The sequence below is a fragment of the Leptodactylus fuscus genome, chromosome 1 (assembly GCF_031893055.1).
Source record: "Leptodactylus fuscus isolate aLepFus1 chromosome 1, aLepFus1.hap2, whole genome shotgun sequence".
Classification (NCBI taxonomy): domain Eukaryota; kingdom Metazoa; phylum Chordata; class Amphibia; order Anura; family Leptodactylidae; genus Leptodactylus; species Leptodactylus fuscus.
The window spans coordinates 80,583,243-80,608,323 of NC_134265.1; the positions used below are offsets into that span (position 1 = coordinate 80,583,243).

The 25,081-nt window shown below is 40.5% G+C and overlaps 1 protein-coding gene across 1 annotated transcript in view; it reads left to right on the plus strand.

The window, feature by feature from the left end:
- The window catches only part of SNX24 (sorting nexin 24), a 91,554-nt gene that overhangs the window by 52,905 nt on the left and 13,568 nt on the right, over positions 1-25,081 (plus strand). The window contains exon 3 of the mRNA XM_075272526.1: positions 735-839. Within this exon, the coding sequence (XP_075128627.1) occupies positions 735-839 (105 nt within the window). The remainder of the gene's footprint in view (positions 1-734; positions 840-25,081) is intronic.

A 25,081-nucleotide genomic window follows, 5' to 3' on the forward strand; every position in this document is an offset into this window, starting at 1 on the left:
CCCATACTTACCTGTGCATATTGATCGACCTTTGGAGTCGCATACCGGTAGACTCTGCCCATCCCACTCTGCCATCCACACGCATATAAGTGCGTGTGATACGGACTATAGTTGTGCAGAATCGTATACAGTATTTGGTTCTGCAGAACAGCCAGGTCCCTGAAGAAGCGCAGCTAGTCTTGGTTATTGTAACTGTTTTTGTGCTAAATGTCACTTTAGTCAGCTTATGAATAGCATGTGTCCCATACAGGTTATATACAGTCTATCTTTATCTGACTGGTTGGCGTGGGAACTGTCCAACTGTGTGTTCTATCCATCCCAATGGTTCCTTGAATAACAATATAATAGGGAATTGACATTTATCCATAAATTCCTTAAACTATTTGAGGAAAGTTCACACTGTTGTTAAATATGTCCACTGCTGTCATCTGTCATAGGATGAGAGCAACGGACACGACCAGCATCAGTGACAGATGCAAATGGAGCCATTTGGCCTCCATTCCTGTTCACTTTAATGTAAAAATAAAAGAAACCTCGACAGAAGCTTTTTTTTCTTTTATGTTTGTTTATTTTTGCAATGGAAGAAAATGTCCTGTACGTATAATTTATAGTTTTGTCAGAAAAGTAACAAACATGCTGGAAGAAAGTCATGGTTTTTTTTTTACAATAGAGACACACTATTGCCATTAATGTCCAATGTAAACTTAGATCTAAAAAATATCATCTTTCTACAGCTAAAGAAAAGCATCAAAACTCCTGAGATGCCCTCAAAGCATGTAAGGAACTGGATCCCTAAAGTGCTGGAGCAGAGGCGGCAAGGACTTGAGTCATACTTACAGGTAAGACCATGTCATGTTGTGCAAATAACGTATATAGTTTACTGTGTTTCACCATGTCTCTTAAACAAGTACTCCCCAAGGTCAAAGATATTTCAGCAAGGATTTCAAAAGATAAGATCAGTCACGACTTTATAGTGTAGATGAAGTGTAAATGGACGGCAGTTCCTTTGTACAACTCTATGAAAATGGCCAAATAAGGGTGTGCAGCTGTCTCAGAAACTAGTAGCAGGGAGCTTGCCTGTCTTTCCAGAGCCCCACGGATTACCTGTCTTTAGATTGTTGTCGCTACAATGCCAAGAACTCCCACATATATCACAAGTCTACAGCATACAGAAATATTGATGAAATCTGCATTACAAGCTTAAAGGAGTATGGCATATTCCATAAACGTCATATAGATGACCCCCTCTATGAGACTTGCACCATATAGAGCACTATGTACAAGTACTGGGACATAGCTCTTAATCATTACAATTCTGGTGTTTCATTCAGTCCCATTGCCATAGGCTTATAAAATCCAACCCCTAGCCATTCAGTCTGTGCTTACATACAATTGTGAAAGAATGACTCCCTCTAGAGAGCGCAGTGAATTCCGCATGATACTTTAATAGGTTGATACCTTTGCAACAAGTCAGTTTGTGACAAGCCACATAAACTTACAGAGCGAGGCCGCTGAGTACTGAGAGACATAATGCATAAACGTCACAAACCTACTCAGAATTCTTTAATAGGGTAAATATTTGTTCTAAATTGTCAGAACCCCTTTAAACCATCAGAAGCCTTCACTGAACCCCAGCAGATTCCATTATAAGTCAATATGGCCTACTGGTTAATATTTGGTTACTACACATGTGCATCTCTCTCCATTCACTTCTATTGGGTTTCTGAAAACCTCCAAGGCTAAGTTAACATCTGCGTCGGTGTCTCCATTGGAAACTCCGCTGCAGAAACCACCAAAAAATCAGCAGAGATAAAAGTCCTGGATGGTAGACTTTTCTCTCCACCAGTTTCAGTATAAAAATGGCAGAACCCCTGCAGACCGCAGTATAGTCTATGGTGTCCCAGTGCAAGTTTGATCTTAGCCTTACTTGAATCTTCAATAGAAATGAGTAGGGACAACCTCACATATGCAACCATCTCTTCATTTGCCTCTGCCATTGGATGGAAGTATCCGAATCGCAGACATGGATATGCTATAAATGTCTGAGACAGAAAAACCCCAAATGCTAGATTCTCTATGTGATGTTCATTTACAGAGAGGTAATTGTGGTTGGTATTGAAGTGGTTAATGGCGCGTTGGACATTCGGAGATCCAGGTTACACATAATATCTGAAAATAATTAGTCCTGACCCGGTTGTAGATGTCTGCGAGAGGTACATGCATGCTGCACACAGACTTCATTACTAAAATTCCATAGTCCTTTCAGTTCTATTCTTTGATAAATGTGAAAAATTGCCCCATCCACTTTTTCTTGCAATTATCTGCATTGATTTCCTTTGTAACGCTGTTTAAATAGAAAAATAGAAGACAAAATTGGAATGGGTTCTCCCTGCGGAGCAGTCTTTTGTTTTTCTGTGATAATGGAGGCTAAAAGCACATCTCATTGAAGAGGATACATCGGAGCTGAAATGTTTTTATACAGCGGTATCTGATCCGGCAGAAAATCCCAGCCTCTTCTTGACTCTTATTAAAAACTTTGGACGTGGTGTTAAATAATATTAATGGCCTCAGTTGTAAGTACTTAACAGTCCTTTTCCAGTACAAGTGAATGTATTGATTGATTTGGGCTCAGCGCAGCGGTTCAGATTATACGGCTGATTCTATCGGAACCTTAACTGCTCTTGTTAAGTGCATGGCCTATCTTTAAATGAATCAAGATGATGATGTAGATTAGTGAGAGCAGACGACCATCCATCTCCTTGTGATCGGTTAATAACTTGAATCCATCATCGTGTATATCAGCTGGAAGGAGTTTATAGGATGAATTCATGTCTTCAAGAGCCGCCAAAAACCCTCCGCCTGAGTTCAGATTAGATCGGGTCTAAAATAAAATACACGCCGTCTCACAGGTACAATACTAGCACTGTGTGCCCAGACTGCTACTTAAATTAATCCATAGCAAAAAGCCATTTTTACAGTACATTGTTGTTGGATCGCATGTTGTAGCGGTCATGTATGATATATTAAAGGTTATGTTTTTATTAAGCATTGACATCTTTTAAACATAACTAATTAAAAAAACAACTAAATATTGTGTGTATGATGTGCGGATTTATGGTCTGTTCACGCAGAGATTTTTGCAGGCGGATTTTGATGCGGAATCCACCTCAAAATCCGCCTGCAAAAAAGGCTCCCATTCATTTGAATTTCACTGAATGGGTGCTGCTCACTTTTTCCCCTTCTTCCCGTGGATTCTGAGACTGAGACAGCCGTGGCACGAGACTCACTCCCGATGAGGCCCATTCATTTGGGCCTAATCAGGAGTGGGATGCTGCGACAGGATGCCGGTGCACTGCATTGGCTTCCCGTCGTGGCTAGCCGTGCGAAACGTTCATACAACAGAAAAGGTTTCCGCTGTGTGAACATACCCTAAGAGGACTTGTTACCTGGTTTCGAAAGCCCAGTGACATACAGCATATAATAGACATTGTCACCCTGAACATTTAGGTGATTTGTTTATCCAAATCTGTTCAGCCATTCCAAAGTTATAAGCCTTGTTAATCTTGAGAATCTACTAGTCAATTGGGTGGTAACACTGTGGTTTCTCTAAGGGCAAGGTCTCTGTGTGTTAGTGTTAATGCCCACTTGGCTGGTATACCCTAATCATCAACACTAGGAGAGCTTATATCTTTGGAATAGCTGAATGGATTTAAATAAACAAAACACCAGGGTGACGGCACCTGTCAGATAATGTATGTCATTGGTCTTTTCAGACCTGATGACAGTTCCACTTTAAGGTCATTTGCAGACAGTGGAGCTGGCATGTCATGATCAGTATATTTCAGTCAACCCAATGAACTTCAGGACAGTGACAGTATAAGAGTAACTATTAACTGATCCTTTTTGAGGCCACCTATAAAGTACATGGCCATATTGCAGTTTCATCTGGTTTTGTAGTAAGGCACCCGTAGAAATTTTATTTGCCCAGACTGTGCCTCTAAGGCACACAGAGGTTAAAGCGACCCTCCAAGCTCCCCCTTACTAAGGCTTACTGCCTCAGCAGCAATTATCTGATAATCTCATTAATCACACTGGCGCTTTACTAATCTGTAGTCTAGAATTACTCTGCTTGTTGTGCTGGAATCCAGCTCTCTATGCTCTGATTTCTTAGTGATATTGTGTATCAACACAAGTCTTTCAGAGTCAGCAGTAATTCAGGAAGTGGTAGAGAGTCTGAACCATTGATGAGGAAGGAGGTGTCTTTCAGACTACCTCAGATTGCCTGTAGGCACTGTAGCTAAATTCTAGTCAGACACAACACTGCTCTAATGGAGCCATGCTAAAAACCAGGCAAGTATCAAGATCTGCAGAAAAGAAGTAGCAGGTTATTCTCCCCTGATGAGTCATCAGCAGCAGCAGCAGCAGCCTCCCTGCTCTCACCTCCCCCTGTGCTCAGTGAACTTCCACTGCTCCATGCTGGCTAATTAGCATATCAATAAAAGTGGGCTAGTTCAAAAACGGCTGAGAGGATTAACAAACAAAAGATATGTCTGGAATAGCCTTTCTAAAGGCTATGCAAATATATGCTTAGTTAAAAATCACTAGAGACAATGATAGAATCTCTTTAAATGGGTTGTCCAGGCAAAAATGGACAACCCCTTTAACGTTTAAATCAGCTGGAGGCAGTGAAAAAAAAATTAAAAAATGCATACTTACCTGTCCTAGTTGCTCCAGTGTCCTCCCGCGCATCCCAGTTTTCCTGCTCTCCTGGGTCTCCTCTGGAGTTATGCTGAGACCACTGATTGGCCTTAATGGTTATGTGACCGCTGAGGCCAATCAGCAGTCTCAGCAGGCCTCAGGAAGACGACTCATGATATCACAGTTAGTGACATTCAGACCCTTCGCTGATTGACCTCAGTGGTAACATGACCGCTGAAGGCAGTCAGCGGCTTCAGCACAATGCGGGAGAACAAGGGGATGGGAGGCGTGGGAGAACACCGTAGCAACGGGGAAAGGTAAGTATGATTTATTTAATTTTTTTTTTCACTGCCCACAGCTGATTTAAACATTAAATGGGTTGTTAATTTTTGCCGGGATAACCCCTTTAAGCCTGTATTTTACTCTGTCATTTAATAAATGCCTTTGAAACTAAAGGGCTTGTTTGCTTTGGCAATCCCTAAACTCAACAGATCCCCCAGTGATGACCAATAATCTGTTTAAAAAAAAACAACAACTTGACAGTACAGTTTTGCTTTTCTTTCAGTGCCGGCGCAGAAGAAATTATCACATTACACAATGCCCATCAATGGGTTGCATTGTTGTGTTTACATGGTCGCTAACTTGTCAGAGAACTTTGTTTCATTTAATAGAACAGCTGATTCAGGACCAAAATGGAATGCAATTTAATTAAAAAGTTGCTGTTTTCTGCCTGGAAAATCTCTAAGGTTTTCGCCACTAGATGTCTCCCTTCTTGCTTAATTCGTTATTCACTCCCTGTTACTAGGGAAGATCTTTCTTTACAAACCAATATGCTCGACAAGAAACTGGTGAGTGGAGGTGGGAGAGGTAGGTCTCTCTTCTCAGCCTATGCATGTTTACACATATAGTTACCGGTACTCTGCACAGAGATGAGTCTATGAAAGTAAGGAGAGTCTACCTACTTCAATCCACTTCTAACTAGCTTTTTGTGTTCTGGATCATGGGATGTTGGTCATAGATAGTGAGCTGCTTTCCTTATTGTTACTGTTGTTCCTTATTTTCTCTTTTTCTGTGTCAGGAATACTTTTGGCTACATCAGAACCTGGATTTGCAGTTCAGTGGTTCTGGATCTGTTATATTATAGTCACCTAGGCTTTTTCTATTTTACGGTTACTTCTGACATAATTACATGTAAAAAGACCAATAGTAGTAATAATGGATGGGCGATGGGGGTAGACTGCTGTACAAGCCCCCTTCCTCAGAGACAAATGCAAAATGTGCTGCAGCCTTAATGAGGCCATTAGCAGTACTGTAGAAAAACTGATAGACTTGATATGTGACGGCTTCTACAGCCAGAGAACAAACTGGCCAGTAGATATTTCAACTTTTCCAACTTTTCTCCAGAACCACAGAGGCTTTTTGTAAGTCCTCCTTTTTTCTGGCCAGGACATGAGGATACTGAACAGAGAGCCTCTCTATTATTTCAGAATTCTTTAATAGGATAGATATTAGAATTTTGCTATTTCCAAGAACCCCTATAACCAGCCTGAAACTTCATTAAACCCTAAAAACGCCATTATAAGTCAGTAAGGTCTACTGGTTGCCATTTGGACACTGTATAGGATTGCCTATATCACCGCTGGACCTTTCCCTTGTTATATCCTTTGATGCATTCCAAGCCGATGGGAAGTTTGGTCCAGGCATCCATCGTCCAAAAGTTTCAGATACACGCATAAGCAAATCGGACTTTGAAGGTCACGTAAGTGGGCTGTGATTCCCATTTTCCCTTTTTCCTATTGAAAGTGCTATATGTAATTCAGGAATGGGTCATAGTGCCAGGGGTTTTGTGCTGAGGATAAAAATGCAGCTTCAGATGTAATTCTCTAAATTTGCACTGTCAAATGAGCTGGCCTTACAGCTCAGCACTAGTTCTGGGTGGTGAGGAATGCCCCCCTGGATGGTACACTTCCATAGCCTTATACTGACAAGGCTGACAGTCCCCCCTGAATGGTGAATTATAAAACAGTATCCACATTAGTCTCCCATGTACCCTCTCTCTTTATTTCTTATACTGTATATTTGGACAGCCCTATCCTACAGGTGAAAAGTTTTCCGAAGCGAAACTCCAGACTAAGCAAAACCACATCTCGTTTTCGTTAATGTAACTAGTAAAGATTAATGTATATTTCTCTTGCTAATTCTTTCCAATTACTTAGCTGATATTAATTCCCCAGCTTTGTTAATTATTCCAAAGCATGGTGGGTAATTTTTAGCTATATTTCCACAGCAGGGGATTTGAACTGTATAACCTTGGCCTCTGGATAGAAGTCTCAGCAGACCAGGCCCTCTGACTTAAGTCCATTCATTTCCAGATCAAGCCTAATTGCAGCAGACTGGCTGCCACAGGTACATTGGCTATCCTGCGTACACAGCATGTACGTCCTTCTCCGAACAAATAAGAAAAGATTAATTGTTCGTTTTCTTTCCACCCCAGGAGAAATGCAGCCGCTTAATCAAGAAAAATATATATTTTTCAGTTGCTTTTCTTATAACAAATAGCAAGCCAAGGCAGATGGACTTACTCAGAGAGAAATATTTCTAGTTTTCTATAACTGCAGAGAAATAAATGTATAGCGGCAGTGGGATTAATTGGTAGTGTTCACATTCCTCATGGTAAGTAATTTAGCAAGTGGGGCTTTTTATTCAGAGTAATACTCTTAGATTGTATCCCCATTTGTATAGCGTGTATCTAGAGAAATCCAATCAAGCAGACAATAGCGAAGAATAAAAAATAACAAAAAAGCACACACACACATAGTTTTTGCAAATTGCCCTTAATTGCTTAAGCACAACATGGTTTCCAATTATAGGACTTGCTGCAAGCAAGCACCATTAATTCTGTCTTCCGCAAACTGATAAATAAGCTATCAAAGTGGAACCGATTCATTGGAAGTAATTAGTTCCATACTTCGCTTTACAGCTAAGAGACGTCTGCTCCGGCTAATGTACGCAAGTCTTGTGAAAAAAATAAACTTCACTTGTCTTAAAGAGGACCTTTTGCAACTTGAGATGTGTGTGATGTAGTCCTTCCATTCCTCATAAAGTAAGCATTATGGGGCATACTGTACTCCAATATGTTTTGTACTCCAGTATTTTGGCATACAAAGCGCAAATCAGGTTTTTGTGCAATGATTTGCAACTTTTTTCACTTTTTCGTGGCCCTTGCCAATTTCCACAAATAGGACATAGCATGTGGCTTGGCATGGGTGGGGCCACTGGAATAAATGATCCCTGAAATTAATACCAGCTTCAACCTGTTGTAGACTTTGGTGCAGTCACAGGGGCTCGTAGCAGGTTCTTCTGATTTATGAAGAGCTGTGCTCCTCCTCATAAATAAGGTGCACCCTCCGCTGCAGGGGATGGGATGGAGTGATGCTGGCAGGTTATTGTGTGCCTAGATTGCCTCCTCTGTTAGTGCAGGAGCTGCCTCTCAATTCAAATGAATTACTGGATGGCACCTGAATGGTGCTGCTGAGTGGCGCTACATGGTTTCTACTCATTTACCACAGAATAAAGAACACTGCTGTAGGTGAATATCATTTTTTCATTATTCATACTGCTGTTTTGTGTGTGTTGTCTTTATTTTTCTCAATTTTTTTTATAACTTTCTGGTTATCTTTTAGGTTCAGCATAAAAAAATAACAGCACCGGCTTTTGTGGTAAATAAATAGAAACTGGAGTTCAATGAACTATGGTTTTTATTCTGGCACAGAAGACCTGGAAATGACACAGAATTATGACTCATCTTAAAGGTCCTGTGCGACAGAATGATCTAGTGCAGGGACTCTTAAAAATACACAGGAGTCCCTGCACCAGCTATTGACCCGAGTTACTCCTGGTCAGATTGAAATTAAGTCACTGAATTGACCTACTGTAAATATGATCATGAATAAGCCAATCATAATGAAGTCTTAGATAGGTGAGGGGCACAGGAAGTATGAATTGCTGGGCAGCTCCTGACATGTAAATGAATACAGTTATCCACAGGGCAATTTAAATTAATAGATAGCAGCAAGACTTAGCATTGCAGGCATATGGTGCTAGTGCAGTCTGCCTGTGGTTGTTTACTTTGTTATATCATACTCTGTTTCTTGGGGGGGGGGGGGGGGGTTGCTTCCACATAAAAAAGCATGACATACAAATGTCACACAGGTCCCACCTGGATGGCAAGCTGAAATACACTAGGTTGTACAATGTCCATTGTTTTCTAGTCTGAAAAATGGATAGTTAGTGTGAAAGCAGCCTTAGGCTGAGGCCCCACGTTGCGGAAATGCAGCTTTTTTTTTGCAGATTTTGCTGCAGTTTTTTGAGCCAAAGACAAGAATGGCTACAAAAGGAATGGGAAATATATAGGAAATGTATATACTTCTATCTTCTGCTCAATCCACTCCTGGCTTTGGCTCAAAAAAATGCAGCAAAATCTGCAACAAAAAAGCTGCGTTTCTGCAACATGGGGCCTCAGCCTTAGACTGAGTTTTCTCAGTGCTTTTTTGCATGCAATTTAATTGCAATAATGAGCTGCACATTTTACTGTGCATTTAAGCTATACTAAACTCTGCGCACATCTGTCATTGACAAATATGGCCTTGCATTTAATGTTCATTGTCCGCTGTTAAGTGGGTCAGGATATATATTTTTACTCAGGTTGTACTCTCCAATACTGTTGTATTCATTTATTAGCTTTATATATAAAATATATGTAGATGGATGCTAGTATCTATCTATCTATCTATCTATCTATCTATCTATCTATCTATCTATCTATCTATCTATCTATCTATCTATCTATCTATCTATCTATCTATCTATCTATCTATCTATCTATCTATCTATCTATCTATCTATCTATCTATCTATCTATCTATCTATCTATCTATCTATCTATCTATCTATCTATCTATCTATCTATAGACCTGGAGTCCCCATATTATAGTGATCATATATAGTGATACAATATATAATACAAAATACCTCACTGCAGCTCCACTGTTCCATACTGTATATAATATAAGATTGTGATCTACCTCTCAGATCTGGTATGATGCAGCGAGTAAATGGACTAAATTTGAGCCAGGAAATTCTGCCAATGTATGGGACAGATTTCCTGGTCTGGATTCCTCTATGTGCATGGGGCCTTATCAAATTGACATAGCCAAGCAATGAACTGAACTTTATAGGTCCAGGTTTAGAAACCGTAATTGATCAGTTTTGATTACATGGAGGCTGCGGTATCAGTAATGGCTTTGTAGTGTTTCATTTTGCTGTGGGTAAGATTACCTTGTGACGTTCTGGTGATTTTCTTCTCTCTCTGACAGACAGAGCCACTATTTACAGCTTTCTGTATGTCCCTCTAGTATAAGATGTTAGATAGTTCTATACTTATTCACTGCCTGGTATGCTATTCTGCTGCTCTGAGGCTGCATCATGTGCTGCTCAGCATGAGAAACAGGATCCTTCTAGAGAAGAGGAAGGATGAAAGAGCTACAGATCAGTGGACATAAGAGACATATAGTGTATGGAAGGGGTAGAAGGAGGATAACCACATGTTCTGATATTTATCTTTTGCCATACCCTGGAGCATAGCCATATAATATCATGTGATAAGGACATATACAGGCATTTCTGCTACACAATTTTTAAGGACTAGAAATCCCTTTCATAAAGTATATGAGTGAATCCAGTTTTAGAAAATAATATTCTAAATAGTTCATTCGGTACAATGTTCCTCCCTCTGATCTCTGTGTGAATGAGATTGGCCATCTTGGTAATTGCATGGTTCTATGTTTTTATTTTGCCTTCCCAATCCCTAAAGAGCTGTGCAAGGAACAAATGTCAAGAAGTAAAAAATGAAGAATCCTTTTGACAAAGCCTCTGTAACATTACTTACTTCATTTTGAGAAAATGTGTCAAGTTTGGCCGCCAAAATAAATGCCTTGGGTGCGTAAAACAGGGAGCGTTGTGACCCCTGAAGAGGAAAATCAATGGTGATTCATATTTCATATGTCTGTAATTGCTTGTGAGAACATAGGAGATGTTTGGGAGAGTGACTATTGAAAGCATTCTTTCCAGCAACAATGTCTTCAGTCTATCATAATATCTACACAATAAAATGAAGCTGTGGTCGTTTCATTCCCATACATTTTACTGCAGTTGTCATCACTGGTGACCAGGCTTGTGTTCTGCAGTCATATTTCTGCACAGTGACGGATTCTCCTTTCCTGTAGAAAGGGTCCTGCACATGGAGAAAGATCTCCTGTGATTTAACCTCTTTATTCACAGTTTACCAGTTCTTAATAGCTTTCGCCCTCTAAAATGATACAAATTTTATCTGTTACCTATTACATCCTCAGATATGATTCCATATATTTGTAAAGCTATATTTGCTTTAAAAAGCCAAAAAAGTATTAAAATATTGTCTGTACATTTGATTTCACGTTGTTTCTAATTGCTACAATTTAGAATAATTTAGTGCTGGCAAGTAGAATTGGTCTGCCTACAGATAGTAGTAGTTGACAAGATAAGATGATCCTTTAAGAGTCCCACAGTGAGAAAATTTCAGTGTGTTACAGCAGCATAGTAATAAAGATACAGGATAATACACAGTAATATATTACAGAAGTAGACACACATATGCTGAGAAAAAGAAGATATACTAGGAGTCTGTAGCAGCTAAGAAAGAGAAGAAAGTAGGAAGACTTCAGGATCATTTAGTTCTCTGTGCAGAGTGATCTTCGCTTGGACTAATGTAGATTATACAGCCTGATCGTGGTTGGAAAGAAGGACTTGAGCTAACGCTCCTTCTCACACTTGGGGTGAAGCAGACGATCACTTACAGTGCTGCCAAGTGCCGTCAAGGCCTCATACATGGGGTGGGATTTGTTCTCCGCATGGAGGTCACCACAGAGAGTATCCTTCTGTCACCCACCACCTGTACTGGGTCCAGAAGGCTCCCCAGGACAGAGCTGGCCCTTCTGATCAGCCGGTCATGTCTGTTTCTGTCAAGAAATAAATGTTATATGTCGCCCATTAGAGATTTTTTTCTCACACATCCAAGACCCCAGCTAGGCAAAGCTGCAATGTCTCTGTCAAATGGCAAAGCCATATATTTTATTTCTTGTATAGATGGATAGTTCCATAGTTGATAAGGATGGGAAAAACTGGTGCAGCCATTATCTTTCAGACTTAATCCAGTGCAAGTCAGATATTGGGCCTTAGTCAGATGCTAATATTCTGATCAGTATTTGACCAGAATACTGCTGTCTGAATAAGGTCTTAGTATGAGACAGATCTCAATAGTCTCATATTAGAAGGAAAAATTCATAGATGGGAAATCCCTGAATCAGTTACCCATCTTCAGGAGTCTTGTACTAATAACAAGTGATGGTATAATCTCCCTATATTATAAAAATGAATTTCTGTCTGTCTGTCTGTCTGTCTGTGCTCTAATGCGAACCAAACGACTGGACCGATCTTCACCAAATTTGGTACAGAGATACTTCAGGTATCCGGAAAGGTTTAAGACGAGACTCCAACTCACTCAGACGTACCGTTGCTGAGATACAGCATTCCAAACACAGTGCGCCCCCCCCCCTTAGCCAATACAAACCTGCAAGTCTTTCACTCATATTCCAACTGCAATACACATGGTCACTCCACATGCACAATACAACACTGATATCCAAACTGAGATACACGCATCAGAGGATTAGATACACAGATCAGCACACAGTATCACACGCCACAGGATTAGATACACGCGTCTGCACACAGTCCCACACACCAGAGGATTAAATACGCACTTCTGCACACAGTTCCACACACTGAAGGATTTGATACGTGCGTCTGAACACAGTTCCACATGCCGAAGGATTAGATACACGTGTCTGCACAAAGTACCACACCCCGGGGATTGGATACATGCGTCTGCACACAGTACCACATGCCAAAGGATTGGATACACGCATCTGCACACAGTTCCACGCACCAGAGCATAAGATTTGCACGTCTGCACACAGTACCACATGTCGTCGGATTAGATACGCGCGTCTACACACAGTTCCACACTCCAGAGGATTAGATACGAGCGTCTGCAGACAGTTGTACACGCATTAGGATTAGATACACGTGTCTACACACAGTTCCACACACCAGAGCATAAGATATGCACATCTGCACACAGTACCACATGCCACAGGATTAGATATGTGTGTCTACACACAGTTCCCCACGCCGTAGGATTAGATACGCGCCTCTTCACACAATACCACACAGGGGAGGATTAGATACGTGTGTCTGCACACAGTACCACACTTTGGAGGGTTAGATACATGCCTCTGCACACAGTACCACAAGTCAGAGAATTAGATGTGCGTCTCAGCACACAGTACCACACGGGGGAGGATTAGATACGCTCATCTGCACATAGTACCACATGCCAGAGGATTAGATACGCGCATCTGCACACAGTACCACACAGGAGAGGATTAGATACGCACATCTGCACACAGTACCACATGCCAGAGGATTAGATACACACATCTGCACACAGTACCACACGCCAGAGGATTAGATACGCGCGTCTGCACACAGTACCACATGCCGTAGGATTAGATACGCGCGTCTACACACAGTTCCACACGCAATAGGATTAGATACACGCCTCTTCACACAATACCACACGGGAGGATTAGATACGTGTGCCTGAATACAGTACCACACTTTGGAGGATTAGATACATGCCTCTGCACACAGTACCACAAGCCAGAGAATTAGATACGCATCTCAGCACACAGTACCACACAGGGAGGATTAGATACGTGCGTCTGCACACAGTACCCCACGCCAGAGGATTAGATATACGCGTCTGCACACAGTAACACATGCCGTAGGATTAGATACGCGCGTCTACACACAGTTCCACATGCCGCAGGATTAGATACGTGCCTCTTAACACAATACCACACAGGTGAGGATTAGATACGTGTGTCTGCACACAGTACCACAAGCCAGAGAATTAGATATGTGTCTAAGCACACAGTACAACACAGGGAGGATTAGATACGCGCGTCTGCACAAAGTACCACATGCCTCAGGATTAGATATGTGCCTCTTCACACAATACCACACAGGGGAGGATTAGATACGTGTGTCTGCACACAGTACCACACTTTGGAGGATTAGATATATACCTCTGCACACAGTACCACAAGCCAGAGAATTAGATACGCGTCTCAGCACTCAGTACCACACGCCAGAGGATTAGATACGCGCATCTGCACACAGTACCACATGCCGTAGGATTAGATACACGCGTCTACACACAGTTACACACGCCGTAGGGTTAGATACGCGCCTTTTCACACAATACCACACAAGGGAGGATTAGATACGTACATCTGCACACAGTTCCACACACCAGAGGATTAGATAAGCACGTCTGCACACAGTACTACATGCCGTAGGATTAGATACACGCGTCTGCTTACAGTTTCACATGCCAGACGATGAGATACGCACGTCTTCACAAAGTTGTACACGCTATAGGATTAGATACATGCGTCTGCATACAGTACCACATGCTGTAGGATTAGATACACGTGTCTACACACAGTTCCACACGCCGTAGGATTAGATACGCGCCTCTTCACACAGTACCACACTTTGGAGGATTAGATACATGCCTCTGCACACAGTACCACATGCCAGATAATTAGATATGCGTCTCAGCACACAGTACCACACTGGGGAGGATTAGATATGCACATCTGCACAAAGTACCTCACGCCAGAGGATTAGATACACCTGTCTGCACACGGTACCACAACGCCAGAAGATTAGATACGCGCATCTGCATATAGTACCACATGCCGTAAGATTAGATATGAATGTCTGCACACAGTTTCACTTACCAGAGGATTAGATACGTGCCTCTTCACACAATGCCACACAGGGGAGGATTAGATACACACATCTGCACACAGTACCACATGCCGGAGGATTAGATATGTGCATCTGCAAACAGTACCACACCAACAAGTATTAGATACTTGAGTCTAAACACAGTACTACACGGGGAAGGATTAGATACAGCTTTACTCCAGGTATCCATAACAACTGATCATAGGTTTTTCAGTGATATCCAAAATGAGATACACACAATCACATGACACTTATGGACATACACACAAACCACATACAAAATACACCAGTGCAAAATTGGACATTTCTTATGGGGCCACTACACAAACATAAAATGTAATATACCCGTGCGAAGCCGGGTCCTCCCTCTAGTGTTCAATAAATTTCCTTTTAGAAATGCATATTTTAGTTGTGTCTTTTTAGTATGAAGATTGATGTTTAATTTGCCCTTTATACCATATTTTCCTCTTCACTCTATAGAAGGAATGTTAGTACCCATATAATGTGATTGTGACTGCTCTCACTGGACACATCATTAATATTGGTGCTTTCACTATCCCTGGAGCCTTAGGGTCAGACAAGAAGGTGCTTGTCGTGTTCAGTAGCACTACAATAGTGCACATTGCAAACATTCCTATGCCAAGTGACTGGTTATAAATATCAAAATGTATTTTTGCAGCTTGCATTTCCATTTATATTTTAGTCTGTCAGCGTAATTGAATTATAAAAAACTATGAGTAAGAGTCCGATGATATAGTATGTTCTGTTACTGGCACCTCCACTGATCAGCTATAAGTTGTGGAAGAACTCTGCAGCAAGCATGCTAGACTCATTTGCATACTGCCACATAAGACAATGAAGAAGTTTTTGATGCAGTTCATGGAGCCAAAGTCAGGATCCAGCAGAAGTTACGTTTTTGCATGTTTCCCCCATTTCTAAATCATCTCCTGTTATTGGCTCTTATATAATTCAGAGAAGCTGATGTGAGGCTCACTTCAGTTATATTTCAGGTGTTATAGAACAGAGAAATTCTGGTGCCATATGAAAGATTAGATTCGTTGCTTTCATATGGTACAAACATAGCAATACTACCTGTATCTTTTTCCAAGATATCACCAGTTGAAAAGAAAAGGTATTGGGATCGGCTGTATATGAATATGCCAATCCGATTGTGTTTTCATCTGATGTGTCCTGTGGAAATAATACAGATAGAACTTCCTACACCGGTGAGAAGCAGTGTACACATTTCTATCAAAAGGGAAATGAAGAAATAGAGGATTTCACACAAAGGAGCCAAGATGTGTTAGCTAAGTATATAATCTATTAATGCCAGAAAGTCAAAAGTTCCTTGGAAGTTTATTTGGTCTTTAAGGCTAAGGCCCCATGTTGCGGAAACGCACCTTTTTTATTGCGTTTTTTTGAGCCAAAGCCAAGAATGGCTACAAAAGGAATGGGAAATACATAGAAAGCTCTTATACTTCTAACTTCTGCTCAATCTAGTCCTGGCTTTGGCTCAAAAAAACCACAACAAAATCTGCAACAAAAAAAGCTGCGTTTCTGCAACGTGGGGCCTTAGCCTAAGGCGGTTTTCTGGCACCATGGGATCTACAGTGGATCAGAAGATGAATGGAAGATTTTACTTGCTTCTTTAGCTCTGGTTGGTAGATGGTGGTCAAAAATAATTTCCTTCCCTAGTGGGATCTTTGAATGATTTTTTTTACACCAGGTACCTTAAAGGCTGTTTTAATTTCCGACGTAGTTATTCTTTGTTACCCATTGTACTCCCAGTTAACCCTTGTATTCTGTGCTCATGGTGTTAATGTATCTGAACAGGTTGTTGCATTGTGGTGTATAGAATAAAAGCCTGAACCCGAGCATTTACCTTGTTGAAAGTTGAGGCCAAATTTGAGAAAAACTGTGGAGAAGACATTTAAATCACTAAGAATAATGTAAGTGCAACTTAATAAGCGAGATAATTGCAGGAAAGTAAATGTAAGTTCAATAACAGAATCTTTATTTGCCGATGCCATTTATCACTGTATCCTCAGCACACAATCCAGATAGAAGAGAACAGCTGCCACATGCAGAACATCTAGTAAAACCGGCAGGACAATCTAGTGCCAATTCCCAGTGGCATGCCATTCCCTCTGTATAGTATTCAATATAAAACTGGGTCTATGTGCCTCGGTGTTGTAATAGGATTGGAATACCTGGACTGGGGTTGGAGGAAGTAAGTTTGTTGCTTTAGTGTAGTGTTCCCTTTAAATAGACCCTGATGGAAGAGCAGAGACAACATCGCTCCTTAGATGCGGTAACCCCTCGATTTGCCCTACTGAACAGGCCTGCTATTGATTACCCTTCACCCTGGCATCACAACTACTCTTAGGATTCAATTTTTTTTGTTGTTTTGCATATTTTATTGATCAGAAGTGGTAAATGAGCATCAAGCGTGCAAGGAGACGATGAATTGTTTACTTGCATAAAAATAACCTTTCAATAAAGGAAGATGCATGGGTTACACTTTTGGTGCTGTTTTGCTGGCCAAAGCAGATGGCATTCAGCTGCTATTGATCTGTTCCCTTCTCCCAGAACAGCATGCAATATGCCTGCTCATCCTGTCTGGAAGGACCTCGCTATGGAGAGCCGAGCTGTGACTATATCGAACCTCCGTAAGGAAGATGTTACTAGACAAAGAGCTTGTTTCTTTACTGTGATATTTGCAGGGTCCCTGATGCCTTGTGCTCTGGTTTCAAAAGATGTATTTTGTTCTTCTAGAATTGTTCCATCTATGTAGGTTATATTAGATATTTAGATACATGCGGGGTACTCTGTTGTGCCTGTATCAAACTTATTTAAGCTATCCATAGGCGCCAAAACTTAACGGGAAACATTTCATCAATAGTAGGTACATATAGTGTAGTTGTTGGAGGTAGCCGATGCACGTAGATACAGATGTAGCAGGGTTAACCTGATCTTCTGTAATTGGTTAAACTCCTGCAGCCTGATATCTTATCACAGAAGACAACAAAATCTGGTTTTTGAAAAATGTTTTTCCAATGGCTTTTCATAGTTTGTTTTTAGTTGTCTTCTGTGACAGGTTAACCAATTGCAGAAGTTCAGGTTAACCCAACTACATCTGTATGTATCACTTGAGTTTTTTTTTTTTTTTTAATTCATATCTATGACGTTTGCACGTTTTTTTTTTTTTTGTTTTTTTTTGTTGTTTTTTTTTATATTACTGTACTAGGTGACCTTCTCCCTGGGTCCAATATCAATATCTGTTGCTGGTGGGAGGGCATTTGTTGGCATGTACAGAGATAGCAACATTATCTTGACCCTGATATCTTGTTACAGAGCACACGAAAGATTTCATTTACATCATAAAAATGTAGTCCGTCCCTCAACAATCATGTAGACTCTAATGTTGTTTTTTTTTTTTTTTTAATTTACCTCCGTTTGGGCTGCCATCCCTGTCCATTTTTTTTTTGTCAGAAAAGTATATGCTTCAACTTTTAATTTTTTTTTTAAGCAGGAACTCTATTTTTACCTTCTTCCTTTTATTTAACCAACTTTCAGTATTCACAATTGACAATAAACAAGAAATCAAATAAACATTCATTTAACTTTTTGTATGCCAAAAAAAAAAATGGGATGAAGAATAATTTACCTGTTTCTTCTTTTTTTCTTTAACTATTGAAAATAAAACCTCTGCTAAACAGGCAGCAATAAGATGACGCAAAATTGGCCCGAAAGTCTTTGAAGGAGTGGAATTAAAGGGGCTATATCAGCAGAATTATGCTGATAGAACCCCATGTATGTGTGAATAGCCTGTAAAAAGGCTATTCAGGCACCGCTAATCTTATTTTAAACCCCCCACCCCTTTTAAAATAAAACTATAAAAACATATATGTAAATGATACCTGAACGTGCACGCTGGGCGGCTGTGCACGATCCAACGTCATCTTCAGTCCCTGGCTGATAGAGCCCCTTTAAAGTTATCTTGTACTGCCTAGTTAAATATTTCTACATCTGTATTAGGGCTTGGTAGGTAATAGAAAAATAACTGAAATCGAATGTTGGCTCAGTTATTGAATTTATTAATTTTAATTATCAATTATTTTCCATCCATGCCTTCTTATCTCACACTGCCATTAGCTAATGGTTATGTCTCTAACTGAATGCTATACCCCTCAGGATCGATGAATACTCTAAACTAAAGTTCAGTGTCATGGTGTGGCATAGCCTATAAATAAAGGCATGGCATGTAAAAAGGGGAGTGTTTAAAATAATAATACATTTTATTTATATAGCGCCAACATATTCCGCAGCACTGTACAATTTGTAGGGTTCAAATACAGACAGAAAGATACATTACAAAGAAAGTCATTTCATACAATGGGACTGAGGGCCCTGCTCGCAAGAGCTTACAATCTATGAGGTAGAGGGGTGACACAAGAGGTAGTAGGGGCGGCATTGCTTATGCAGAGGTCAGACACTTTTGTAATAGAGGTTACTGTCATTACACAAACATAAAACTTTGAGCCGTCACTAGTGGTGTCCTTTAACATGTGGATGGAGCTTGGACCTATAAAGTTAGCCTGAAATGGCATCATATCGTGGGGAAATGTGGGAGCGGGGACAGAGGAGGGTTAAATTTTGGGGTTTCTAATTATAGTATGGAAGGGTTTACGTTAGAAATTGTGATAGGCCTGTCTGAAAAGATGTGTCTTTAGTTTACGTTTGAAACTGTAGAAATTGGGAGTTAATCTGATTGTCCGGGGTAGAGCATTCCAGAGAAGTGGTGCAACTCGGGAGAAGTCTTGTATACGAGCGTGGGAGGTTCTGGTAATAGAGGATGTAAGTGTTAGGTCATTGAGTGAATGGAGGACACAGATTGGGCGGTAGACAGAGATGAGGGAGGAAATGTAGGGAGGTGCGGCATTATGGAGAGCCTTGTGGATGAGAGTGATAACTTTATATTTTATTCTATATTGAATAGGCAGCCAATGTAGCGACTGGCAAAGACCAGAGGCATCGCTGTCTAGACTGATAGATGAGCCTGGCCGCTGTATTCAGAATAGATTGTAGAGGAGAGAGTTTAGTGAGGGGAAGACCGATTAGTAAGGAGTTACAGTAGTCAAGGCGAGAATGAATCAGAGACAATAAGTGTCTTTAGTGTATCTCTGGTAAGGAAAGGGCGTATTCTGGAGATATTTTTGAGGTGGAGGTGACATGAACGTGCAAGTGATTCAGTAAGTGGGGTGAAGGAAAGGTCTGAGTCAAACATGACCCCAAGGCAGCGGGCATACTGCCTAGGAGTTATAGTAAGGCCTGAGACTACAATGGATATATCAGGGACAGATCTATTAGATGGTGGAAACAGTAGTAGTTCAGTCTTAGAGAGATTTAGTTTCAGATAGAGCGAGGACATGATATTAGAGACAGCAGAAAGACAGTTGCTGGTGTTCTGTATGAGTGCAGGGGTGATGTCATGGGAAGATGTGTATAATTGGGTGTCATCAGCATAAAGATTGTACCTGAAGCCAAATCTGGCAATGGTTTGTCCAATGGGGGCTGTGTAGAGAGAAAAGAGCAGGGGGACTAGGACTGAGCCCTGAGGAACCCCAACACCAAGGGAAAGAAGGGAGGAAACAGAGCCCGCAAATGATACACTGAAAGTGTGGTAAGATAAGAGGAGAACCAGGAGAGCGCAGTGTCGTTGAAGCCGACTGAGCGGAGCATAGTGAGGAGAAGTTGATGGTCAACAGTGTCAAAAGCTGCAGAGAGGTCCGGAAGAATAAGAAGAGAGAAGTCACCATTGGATTTAGCCATTAGGAGATCATTGGAGAGTTTTGTGAGAGCTGTTTCAGTAGAGTGCAGAGTGCGGAAACCAGCTTGTAAGGGGTCAAGCAAAGAGATAGCGGATTAAACGAGAATAGACCAGGTGCTCCAAGAGTTTAGAGATGAAGGGGAGGGTTAGAGAGGGGTCAATAGTTAGCAGCATAGGACGGGTGAGATCATCAGTACTATGGTAGATGTGCAAATCAATGCCACCTGGGGCTTGGGCAGTTCTTTCTTGACGGATCTTATCAATTTTATCACGGAAATAAGTGGCCAGGTCATTAGCACTATAATTGTTCATTAATCATAATTGAAGTAAAATGTTCAGTTAATTGTGAATAATTTGTGTCATAATCACCCCATCCTAATCTGTATATGGGTTGTCACTCCACCTTTTTAAATATCAGGGTTCGTCTGAAAATTGTCTTGGCCACTGACAACAGGTGACATAGGGAATGTAGGGAGCATACAACCTGCAATAATCTTATTCCCCTATGAGGTTGTTCTGAGACTTTTTATGGAATTTGTATGGAACTATGGCAAGTCTTCCTGACTATGGTGCGATGACTAGGCCATAGTGGTGATGTTTTATAGCAATGTCTCATGGCTGGGTTATCCAGTGGCTTCCATGTGACAGATACAATTTACAGCAGTCAGATGAAACTGGCACTTGGTAACCTAGTCATCACACCAGAATAGGGGGGTGGGTTATGTTTTGACAGTAATTATTTATTATGAGGTCTTTGAGTGTAATGTATGCTGCTAGTCATCTAGAAGATAAGATGTAATTTAGATTCAGGTTTGTACTTCATTGAATTATGGTCACAAACACAATTTGGTTCATTGACATGGTCAATTTTAAGGGTAATTGTTTTGCAGGTCAATTCAGATTTTACCCCAAAATGTACACCTTTTTAGGCTCTCTTATAAGGTAGACTTACAAACTATATTAAAAAATGAAATTTCGAATCTGATTCCATGTAGAAGCCATGAGAAAAACTTCCACAGACGGCACACAGCAAAATGTTGACGCTTAAGGAGCTGGTAGCTTGGAGCATTGTGCTTGCTCTGTTGACCCTTGTCGATGTCCTTAGAGCAATGCGGTGACATCTCGGAGTAACAGAAGCTAATGAACAAGGAGAGTGATCCTACTAATGTGCTGGCTTAGATATTAGCCCTTTATGGTGAACGTTACCCTTCTCACTAAGCATTACCCGCAAGATATGGGAGTTAATAAATTTACTTAATTCTATACCTGCACACTAAAATCCTATACTCACAAAGGAAATAATGATGTGTGTAATGTCATGGCTTTTATTAGTATAACCTGGATTTTAATAGATGTTTGACTTTGTAGCTTATAGTACATTGTATTGCTAGATTTTCTTATCATAAAATCCTTGTACGATACTATTTTCTTGCAATAATATCTAATAGACAATGTTTCAGTATATTTTCTGAATTGACAGGCCTGGTTAATGCTGGATTAAAGGTCTTTTATAGATGTTTCTTCGGTACATACATGCTTGGCTACACAAGGAGTCATCCGCACTGCATTTTTTGCCTCATTGTGCAGTGTATAGCTGCTTTGCCCTGTTATTGGGATGGTTAAATGATCCCGGTGGTACTTGAAAGACGGATGCTGAAAGAAGCAGCAATTCATACCAGTTAGCCTTTATCAGAGACTGGCCCTGTTAACAGCATTCAGGGGGACTCTAAAGAAAGAGATCCATCATACTGAGGACAGTGTGCCATGCTCATTTAGAGTGAAAAGTGCATTTTGGAGAGCTATCCATTTAACATACAGAGAGAGTGTTATAATGGTGACAAATTGCTACAATTGTAAAGGGCAGAAACAGATGTAAATATCCAGGGGTGCCCATTGTTAGGCTACACTACAGCATAAACCTGGTCTACATATTTCATGAGGTGCAATGTCAGACACAAGCAAATACTCAACATCCCCGAGGTATTCAGGATGCGTATGCATATTCTTATAGCTGCCATCTTTTAGATAATATTGCTTAGTTGAGGAATGATCACTGGTAACGGGTTAAAGAGGGGTTGTATGAGGTTACACAAATATGCTCTTGCACTTCAGCCTCATTCACTTAAAAGGACAGGAGCTGCAATACCAGACACAAGCTAAGGACTAAAAGGAAGTGTTTCTGGAAGAAGAAGAAAAGCTGTGTTTACAACATTCATCTCCTACATTTCACACAAGGAGAATCATATCAAGTAGATGCTGCTGAAGTATGGTTAAATGTGAATTGGTGTCAGATGTGATAGGACGGATCCAACACTTCCCATCATTTCTTAGGAAGGAACCGAATAGAATTGTCAGCATATGTGTAAAGAGAGCTTCAGTCCAACACTGAATATCATTACAGGGAGGGTTTTTTAAGTTATATAAATAAAATCCCTCCGTGGGTTCTAAGACACTGTATTTAGAGGTTATGGGGTAGTCTGTCTCTTCCTCCTGCCCCTAGGTATGGCATCTTAAAACCCCCAGAGAGGTAGTAAGTAATAAAGTCTTCCTGGACAAACCCCTTCAATTTTATGGTTCAGAAAGGTTAGTGGATGTGATTAGCTCTGGTTAACAATAAGTTATTTTTACGTTTTTTGGGGGGGGTTTTTACCTTTTTTCATATTTGCCTGTAGAATTTTCTTTTTTTCCTGGTATCTTTTGAAAGTCAGTACAATTTGACATTCAGTTGTTCATATAATATAATATGATATTAAAATGTTGCGCATTATATTCAAGCTGAATGTATATACCAGTAGCAGTAACCTTTGTACCAACTGTGTCACCAAATGTTGATTTAGTCATGTATGTTTAAAAATGTAAAAATATTTATATAATTGTATAACATAAAAATGTATTACAAATAGTATAAAAATGGTCACCGGTCATAAAATGTTTGCTAGGAACAGTTATTAGAATTTCAGACTGTATTGTACATAACAAAGCTGTACATTAGATATTGGGCAAGTACACAATCTGGTCAACTGCAATTATAGTGAGCACATATGTCATTCCAGAGGGGAATACTGTGCTAAAAATTAAGGAAACCAAAGTCCAGATAACTCAAGGAATCAATATAATTAGTTATTCTAACTGTAGATGCTTCTGCTCTGTTCATGTTTTCATTGCATCTGTAAAAATTGGGAACATTTTTCTACTTCTTTTTGACTTCTATATCTCCAGCATATCGCACAAAGCTGTTCAATGTTTGTCACCATATATATCAACCCTTGTCTCCAGTGGGGCCCACAATCTCATTTCCTGGTCTCAAACATACACTGTGGATAATTTCACTGAAAGACAAATCCCCTATCAGCTTTTTGGAATGTTGTAGGAAATCCTGGAGCAAACAGAGATTTCCACGCAAACATGGAGAGAACATACAAGTATGTATGATATTGCCTGTTCTAGAAGACTTCCTTTGGCAACCAGTAAGGAGAAACAATACCCCCTTAGACCTAGGTCAAGGACCTCTTATCCAGTCAGCTGATACTCTGGTGGGGGAGAAGAACCTGAAACATCTGTCTGTAGATGTGTAGCCTTTACTTATGGAAAGGACTCTGGTTTGGCATGTTGCAAGGCTTGTTAAAAGGTTGGATGTAGGAGACTCATCTTTAACAGGTTCTCCTGGATGGGGGCTAATTTGCATATCTTATTTCCCACGACACATTGCCTTGCCTATAAGACTATGCCAGTTGGTGGTCTTCACAAAGAGAAACAGTTCACCTCTAGATATAATATTCTCTAATGCTGTACGCAGAATGTATTGACTTAAAGCGAACCTCTGTCCGAGTGTTTTTCAGAATGTCACATCCTTGTCTTTACTCCCATTATAAATGGCGGATTAACATAAGTGCATTGTTACATCTGTATGTAAGCTCTACAAAACTCCACAATATCTCAACGTCTTTGTGTCTGGAACTAATAGCCACATCTATTTCTTCCTAACAATACAGTACCACAGATGGTGTATAGACTCGAGTCTTTGCCCTCTATGGTAACTTACTCCCCACTTATAAGATTATACTTCAGGAATGACTTTAAAAAGACTAAGTGGAAGGAAATGTTTCATCTTGATCAGATGTTACTCTGTGCTCTGTAGGAACCTTGCTCGGAAATCTCAAAAGGTTATCGAAGTGGTCTTGTTGAAGTTTTCAGCACGATGCTCCGTTGCAGATATAATTGGCTGATGAGTAGGCTTGGCCCCTAACTAGAATGCCATTGTTCGATTTCCCAGCATTCCCTCTGAAGACTTGTCACAGTTTCTGCTGGCTCCGTTGACAATTTTCTAAAAAGCAAACTCAGGGGAAATCATTACGCTCTTTACACGTCTTCTTCTGCAGTACAGAGTGATCCTGTGATATTTTAACACTGTTTTCCACTGCGTGATGGCAGCTAGCTAAGGTTAAAGCAGAACAAGTCCCTCTGTTACTTTGTGACTGTATTTCAGCCACTGAAGAAGAATAAGAGATAACTGACAATTAAATGGCTGGGTTGTCAAAGCTGAAACATATGCAGCCAATCAATTGTGTCTATGGG